General features: G+C 37.1%; 1 protein-coding gene across 2 annotated transcripts in view; it reads left to right on the plus strand.

Moving 5' to 3' along the window:
- The window catches only part of LOC106868818 (post-GPI attachment to proteins factor 4), a 21,180-nt gene extending 12,857 nt beyond the window's left edge, over positions 1–8,323 (plus strand). For both annotated transcript variants that reach the window (XM_014914250.2, XM_052975878.1), the window contains exon 3: positions 5,924–8,323. In XM_014914250.2, the coding sequence (XP_014769736.1) occupies positions 5,924–7,216 (1,293 nt within the window). In that variant the 3' untranslated portion in view covers positions 7,217–8,323. The remainder of the gene's footprint in view (positions 1–5,923) is intronic.
- The last annotated feature ends 543 nt before the right edge of the window (positions 8,324–8,866 follow it).

Genomic DNA, 8,866 nt, shown 5'->3' on the forward strand with positions numbered 1-8,866 from the left:
GGTGACCATAACTGGGAACAGTAGTCTAGGCGGCTGAGAACAAAGGTTCTCCTCGGGGTCAACATAATTTCTTGTTCTCTTGTCTTGAAGGACCTCAGTATCCATCCTGTCAGTTGTCTACACTTTGCTGCCATCTTGCTTACGAGCATGTGAAATGATGCAAGATTGCACATGTTGATCCCCCAAGTCTTGCACTGCCTGTGACTCTGGGATTGTAGTGCCTTTGGGTCCTGTAAATGTACATTGTACTGTATTTGAACTGAGTTTATGTTCTTGAAATTTTCCAAAATTCAGCTGCAAATCCAGGAGGAATGTTACATGCTGACAGTAGGACCTGAACACAGTATACAAGTGGTTTGAAATAAACAACATGCAGTGGTACTGGTAGTGGTACTGGCAACACCCTTGCTCGAATGTTGCTTTTCAAGTACCACCCACACAAGTGCCAGTAAGGCGACACTGGTAACGATCACGCTCGAATGGTGTTTTGTACGTGCCACCAGCATGTGGGCCAGTCAGTGGCCCTGGCAACGATCATGCTTGGATGATGCTCTTAGTCTTCAACTAGCACGGATGCCAGTCATGCGGTGCTGTCATCGAATTTGATTTCGATTTCACTTGCCTCAGCAAGGTCTCCGCAAGCAGAGTTTAGTGTCCAATGAAATAAAGGTATGCCTAAGTGGGCTGGTTACACCACTGGCATAGGCCATGGGTTATGGTCTCACTTGGCTTGCCGAGTCTTCACAAGCACAGCATATTTCCAAAGGTCTCGGTCACTAGTTATTGCCTCGGTGAGGCCTAATTTTCGAAGGCCATGCTTCACCACCTCATCGCAGGTCTTCCTGGGTCTCCCTCTTCCACAGTTTCCCTCAACCACTAGGGTGTGACACTTTTTCACACAGCTATCCACATCCATTCGTACCACATAACCATACCAGCATAGTTGTCTCTCTTGCACACCACATCTGATGCTTCTTAGGTCCAACTTTCCTCTCAAGGCACTTATATTCTGTCAAGTATGCACACTGACATTACATATCCAGCAGAGTATACAGGCTTCATTCCTTGCAAACTTATGCATGTCCTCAGCAGTCACGGCCCATGTTTCACTGCCATGTAGCATGGCTGTTCATACACATGTGTCATACAGTCTACCTTTTACTCTGAACGAGAGGCCTTTTGTCACCAGCAGAGGTAAGAGCTCTCTGAATTTTGCCCAGGCTATTCTTATTCTAGCAGCTACAATTTCAGAGCACCCACCCCTGCTACTGACTTGGTCACCTAGGTAACGGAAGCTATCAACTGCTTCTAGTTTTTCTCCCTGGAATGTGGCAGAAGTTGTTCTCTGCACATTTTCAGTGTTTATTGCTTCTGAACATCTGCCACATACAAAAACTATCTTCCTAGTTAGCCTTCCTTTGATATTGCTGCACTTCTTATGTGTCCATAGCTTACACTGGGTACATCTTATAGAGTTTACCCAATACATATATAAAAATATACATATATATATATATATAAAAATATACACACACATATATATATATATATATACACACATATATATATATATACACACACATATCTTTCTTTGGAGTGATGATTTTATCCTTTTGAGAGACTGCAGTAAGGGCTTTTTACCTTCATCTGGGGCACTGAGGTATTTTTGATGCAGCATATTTTTATCTTCAAGTTTATTGATCTGTACATCGTTTTCCTCAAACCAATCCTGATGTTCATTACTTTCATTATTTACATTCGGTGGATATTTGTCGTAAATAATGTACATAATTCCTCATCTCTTAAATATAGAACTGTACAATCCCTATGTTTTCTGTTTCTGATACTAAGAATCTCAACTCCAACATTGTAAACAGTGGTCTTAAACTGAGCCCAAGTTCCATCAAATTCTGCTTGTCCAATAGCATTTCTAAGATTCGCCTGCACCTTAGAGTTCCTTAATTTCAACACATCAATATGCTTAGGGGCTTTTATTCCTATAGATCTTATTCTACGCATGATGTGGAGTTTCAATTTACCATATATGAGCATATGGTCAGTCTCACATTCTGCACCATGCATGACTCGGAGAGTGCAAACATCTGGAAGGTCTCGTTTCCTGGTGATAAGGTAATCATGAATATGCCCATGTTTGGATCTTGGATGCGTCCAGGTAGCTTTATGGATATCCTTCTGATGAAAAACTGTTGCAGATGATGAGATCAAGTTCAGTGCAGAGCTGAAGAAGACAGAGATCATTAGCATTCATTTTGCCCAAACCATGTCTCCCTAGTGTATCCCTGGTCTCATAATTGCATCCAACACAGGCGTTGAAATCGCCAAGATGGAGGATATTATCTGCATTTGGAATCAAAATCATAACCAATCTGAGATCCTCATAGAAAGCCATAATAGACTCACTGCTGCTATCAGGAGTAGGAGCATAAACAGAAATAAGTCCTAAAACAATTGCATGCTAGAGGTGCTCAAAGATACATAACCCTATCACTAAAACCATTAGGTTGTTCTATTTTGTGGGTTAACTTGGTATGAATGGCAAAGCCAACACTCCTACTCGTTTTTCATCCTTTGGTTTACCCTTCCAAAAAAAAGTGTATCCAGCACCTCTTTCTGTCAATTGATTTTCATCACTCAACTGAGTTTCAGAGAGTGCCGTAATGTCAACATTATACCAAGCCAACCCCTTGGCTATTATGCCAGTTCACCGTTCAGGGTTACTTGACCCTTCATGATCAAGAAGTGTCCTGACATTCCATACACCTACCCATAATCTATATTTCTTGCTTGCATATTTCCTCTTTGTATTCCTCCTACTGTAGTGAACAGCTGTCAGCTGCAGGTTGCTGACCAGCTTTATGGTAGAGCAGGCATTTATTAGGGCGACCTTTCCAAGACCTTTCCCAGATTTCTGGGTGAGCAGTGCTACCCTAGAGAGGGCTGCTCAGACACTCTCAACCTCGCCGAAGCATGCTGCTGTTCTTTCAACAATGCAGTGACTTTAGATGGGCCCTGGGCTGCCCACATGCAGATTCATGACTATGCACTCCCAGCCCATTAAGCCTGCACATGTCGCCACTATTCCATCACCATGGGACTTGAAGAGATATCTGTACATTCAAATATCAATGCCACACACTTTATAACACATATAGCACCCACTCCTCCCCCAAAATCTGATATCCAGTGACAAACCAAGGCAAGATTACTGGGTGATTATGGAGGTTGCATGTTTTATTATCCCAGAGTTTAACCTCTCCAGTGATTTTATATCAGAGTGTCCTTCTACCAGTCTTTGCTCAACCAAAGGCTAACTGCAAGACAGAAGTGAAGGATTTGAATTCGGAGTTACCTTCTCCTAGACAGATTGCCTTCCCCACAACTTTATTAAACCTAGGAGCTCCATCTACCCCTTTAACTACATCCACAAACACACTCAAATCAAATAAAATAGAAGTAAAAATACAAATATATATATATATATATGAAATATTTTTAAAAAATGTACATGCAATATACACATATTCAAGAATCAAAAATGTAAATGAATATATAGAAATATACACACACACACACGCACACCCAACACTCATCCATCTTTCACCACACCAAACACACATCCACAATTCAGCCAATTATATACATATGTGCATATAATAATTGGATGACCATTGACTCTTAAGAGTTCTTCTGCCTTTTTTATGTCAGGTTGTTTACGCTACTGGTACCATATAACCCAGTACTACATGTCGCATGGTCAGGTCGTCGCCAACTAAACTGGTTCCTCCACCAATTCCACTTGGTGAGGAGGGTGTGTATTGGACACCCTGCAGGACTAAAAACAAGACCTATAAAATGGTGGGGAAAAATACACACACACACACACACATATATATATATATGGATGGATGGGTGGGTGGGTGCATGTGTGCATTTTAGAATGTGTGCACACATTCTAAAACTCACACATCTGAGTCTGTCGTAGGTCAACCAACATGCTGGAAAATTCTTCCCTGATGAAATACCCAATTAACTGTTTCAACATGAAAATTTAAGTTGAATTAATTTAATTTATTTTAATTTCTTTAATTGAACTAATTATATAGGGAAATGTTTATAGGACTGGAATTTCATTATATGGATTTGAATGTATTTGAATAAACTGATGTCTGCCTGTCAATTTCTCCATTTCCTTCTTATTCTCATTCATAAATATTTTAAATACCTATATATATCAATACAAAACTAATATATTTAGTTTTCACTGAACACTGGTATAATCTGGAGAACGAGGATGCTAGCATCCCTTAAAGAATTATAGGTCCTTGATGCAAGTATTTATATATATCATCATCATCATCGTTGTCATTTAACGTCCGCTTTCCATGCTAGCATGGGTTGGACGATTTGACTGAGGACTGGTGAAACCAGATGGCTACACCAGGCTCCAATCTGTATATATATATATATATATATACACACACACACACACATGCACACACATACACACACACACACATAAACACATATATGTATTCACACACACACACACACACACATATGTATGTGTGTGTATATACATTAATCTAAGTGTACAGTATTATATATCTCATGTCTATTACAACTCATTGTACCAATCGGTTTCGCACAATTTTTCTGTAACTATGATATGAAACAAAATTTTAGAATTTAATTTAAGTTTATCAAGGTGTATTTTACTGATATTTTACTTATCCATTGTAATTAGAGTTGACTTGTGAAATTGATTACAGTGTTGCTAGAAGGCACAAGCACTTACACACACATGTACATACACGATGGTAACTTTTGCCTATGAAACTCAACCACAAGGCTTTGGTCGGCCTGAGACTATAGCAGAAGACACTTGCCTAAGGTGCCACACAGAGGGACTGAATCTAAAACCATGTAGAGTGTATTTTAAGCTGTTGTATATGCAAATGCATGCACATTACTTTGCTTTTCTCTTATTGTGCCATGAATACTACCGTAAAAGGAAATGGTTAAAAAGATTAACAATAATAATAATCCTTTCTACTATAGGCAGAAGGCCTGAAATTTTGGGAGAGGGGACTAGTTAATTACATCAACCCCAGTGTTTCACTGGTGTTTAATTTATTGACTCGATGAGATGAAAAGCAAAGTCAACCTCAGTGGAATTTGAACTAAAAACATAGCAACAAGCAAAATACTGCTAAGCATTTCACCCAACATACTAACGATTCTGCCAGCTCGCCACCTTAATATGCCCACGGGCATATTGGCGTAGTGGTTAAGAGCGCGGGCGACTAACCCCAAAATTCCGAGTTCGATTCCAGGCAGTGACCTGAATAACAATAATAATAATAATAATAATAATACCAACAACAACAACATCGAAAAATACCTTAGGAATGAGAACCCAGGTTCCAAACTTCCCCAAGACTCCTGATGAAGGCTGGAGGGTATATCAGCCGAAACGTTCTGTTAACAACAAACAAGATGGGGACAAATATGCGTCAAATGTAAATAATGTAAATAATAATAATTTCATAGATGCAAGGGCGATCAGTTCAAGTACATAAAAATCATCACACATTTATTTTTATTTACACAGTAAAATACTTTTGCTGGATTTTTGAGTGGAATAGACAAGAGTTGTCTCCCATAGATTTCCTCGGCCGAGAATCATTAGCCTTCTTTTCATGAAAACTTTCTTTAAAAAAAATAAGAAAACTTAGGATATTCAATCATTGACGCACTGGTTAGAAAAGCAACGTCGGTGCTGAAATGTTTTTGCTCATTGTAACTATGTTGCTGGTAATGACAGCAATGATAATAAATGTTATATATGTATATCATGTCCTTTGTATTTTGATTTTTAATTGTTTTATGTATCTTTTATCAGATATTGGTGAAGTACATTGCTGGAACTTTTGTGAAATGGCTACCAAAACCTGGACAGCAAGCTAGAACTCATTTACTTATCTTATATTCTGTCACATTTTTTCTTCTTTTGCCTACCCTCTGCCACAAACTCCCTTTCTCGGTTTACTACCATGCTGGTCATGCTGACAAGGATGATGGGATTAGAAAGTTTAATGCTGCGAATGATGAAAGACTTAAACTGTCTCGCAACTTTTTGAAAAATACTTTCAATAGTATGAAGCGTCTTCCTAATTCTCCCTGGGTTACACCAAAATCCAACTTTCCAAAAGATGCCTTAAATTTCTTTGACCAACCCAGAATGCAAGTTGATATAGCACTAACTATAATTACAGTGTCACGAAATAGGCACAAGTTTGATAACTATGAACCACACTACCTTACACAAGCTGTTTGGCGATATATGGAATTACTTTTGAGTTCTGAAAATCAACAAAAAAATGTAAAACTTTCTCTGTGTAATGTTGATCGTGATCCGGAAACCTACCATGAAATTCACAACCTCTCTTCTTTTATTCAGACTTTTCAACGGTTTCCCACAAAATCTTCCTATTCTTCTGAAGTATTTGAAAAAGAAAAAGAAGACTATGTATACTGCCTCAATGCTTCCCTTGTATGGAAACCAAGTTTTGTATTGCTTGTTGAGGATGACAGCCTTCCCCACAATGATATGTTTCGTGTTTTGTACCATGCTCTTGACTATATATACTATGTTGATAATCAGCATGGATCATATCGACATTTTCCTGAACAATGGTACTTAAAACTTTATCATCCAGATCGACTGCTGGGTTATTGGAGCATAGAAGTGGAAAGAATACCAGAACTAATATCACTGAGTTTAGTTTTTGGTGTTTTAGTTCTGCTTATTTATCGGTGTATTGGGATGAAAAATGTTTTTAGAAATATTAATGCTTCTTGGTTTCTCCTCAGTCTCTATTTCTTCTTGCTTTTTATTGCTATTGGAAGACAGAACTTACTTGAAATTAGACGATTGTCCAAACATTTTTACATGTTGACACCTTCACCTTCATGCTGCACACCAGCAATATTATATACTAATGCAACAGCTAAAACTGTTATAGACTACCTTAGCCATGTGCGTTGTAAGAGTAAGTTTGCCAAAGATATGGCATTGGAACAGTTACGTTCTGAAACTCATCTAAAAGCCTATCTTTTGCAGCCAAATCTTTTTAAACACATTGGTCTGTATTCTTCTTTGCGATCAAAGATTCTCAATCCTGGTGTTGTATGATAAAGTTATTCTTCATCTATTATTTATTTCCCTTTAGCTTGTCATATTTTAAACTACATCTTTAAATTGGTCTGTTTTATTTTGCCTTTAATTCGGTCCTGCTTTCATTTCTGCTACTGCTACTTTTGTAGCATTCTGTATTTAAAATGCTGCTTTCATACCATTTTGTCAAACTGAAGATTTATTTATTTTTTTATTAAATTTAATAAAAATATATGTATTGTTGGAACAATTTTTAAAGACTTTTCCTACTGAATGCTATTCCTAATGTTCACTCACATGAAATATGAATAGATTGGAACTCATCAAATTCAGTAATGTTCTTGCCCAGAAGTACACTACAATGGGTTATACTCTATTTGAACTTATGTAATGTAGACCAGCATTTTAACCTCTTGGCCTTTCTGCCTCACCTTTATAATATATAAAACTTTATTCTATCTCTTTTCTCATTTAACTGTTATTATAAAGATATTTAATGTTTTAAAATAATGTAACTATGCAATATATAAACTATATTTCTTTGTCCCCTATCTGTCATTATCAAATGCAACTATACTATTAGCTAGGCATACTCCTTCAGTTTAGCTACTTTGTTGAGGCAGTATAACATGAGAAATGTTACAGAAAAAATGAAATATTTAAGACTGTTCTTTTATCTTTTACCTTTAACTTATTTCAGTCATTAGACTGTGGCCATGCTGGGGCTCCACCTTCAAGAACTTTTAATTGAACAAATCAACCCCAATACATTAATTTTTAAAGCCTGGTATTTATTCAATTGTTCTCCTTTGCCAAAACATTAAACTGCAGGAATGTAAACACACCAGCAACGGTTGTCAAGTGGTGGTGGGGGACAAACACACACAGAGACACACATACACACATTAATATATATGCACACATATATGCAATGGGCTTCTTTCATTTTCCCTTCTACCAAATCTACTCACAAGGCTTTGGTCAGCCTGAAGCTAAGGTAGAAAATACATGCCCGAAGGTACCAGTGGGACTGAACCCAGAACCATGTAGTTGGGAAGCAAGCTTCTTATCACACAGCTATGTTTGCATTCTATTTTTGAAAAAAATTAAATTCTTTTTACATTGTTTTGACTCTCAATCTTATTAATTACAATGAATATTCACATTTTGTGAATTACTTTAACATGTCTATTACTTTCCTTTTAAACATAACACAGTTTGACTTATCAAATGAGAACAATATCAAAACTATCTCTTTCTGTCTTTCTTCAATACAAGCTGACACTCTACTGAAAATAACACTCCTTCTAAGACTTAACTTTCCTAGGTTATCGATTCAGTTAATAAAATGATAATGAATTTACTGAAGTGTGCATTGATATCAGCTATTAAATCACCCAGGTCACATACATGCAGATATGCACTCTGTATGAACTAGAGTTCAGTTCTATATTTAAGAGATAAAGAATTATGTATATTATTTACATTATTTACATTTCACAGATATTTGTCCTCATCTTGTTTGTTGTTAACACAACATTTCAGCTGATTACTCTCCGGCCTTCATCAGGTGTCTTGGGGTAATTTCGAACCTGGATTCTCATTCCTAAGGTATTTTTTGATATTATTATTATTATTATTATTATTATTATTATTATTATTATTATT

Source organism: Octopus bimaculoides, chromosome 2 (assembly GCF_001194135.2).
Source record: "Octopus bimaculoides isolate UCB-OBI-ISO-001 chromosome 2, ASM119413v2, whole genome shotgun sequence".
Classification (NCBI taxonomy): Eukaryota; Metazoa; Mollusca; class Cephalopoda; order Octopoda; family Octopodidae; genus Octopus; species Octopus bimaculoides.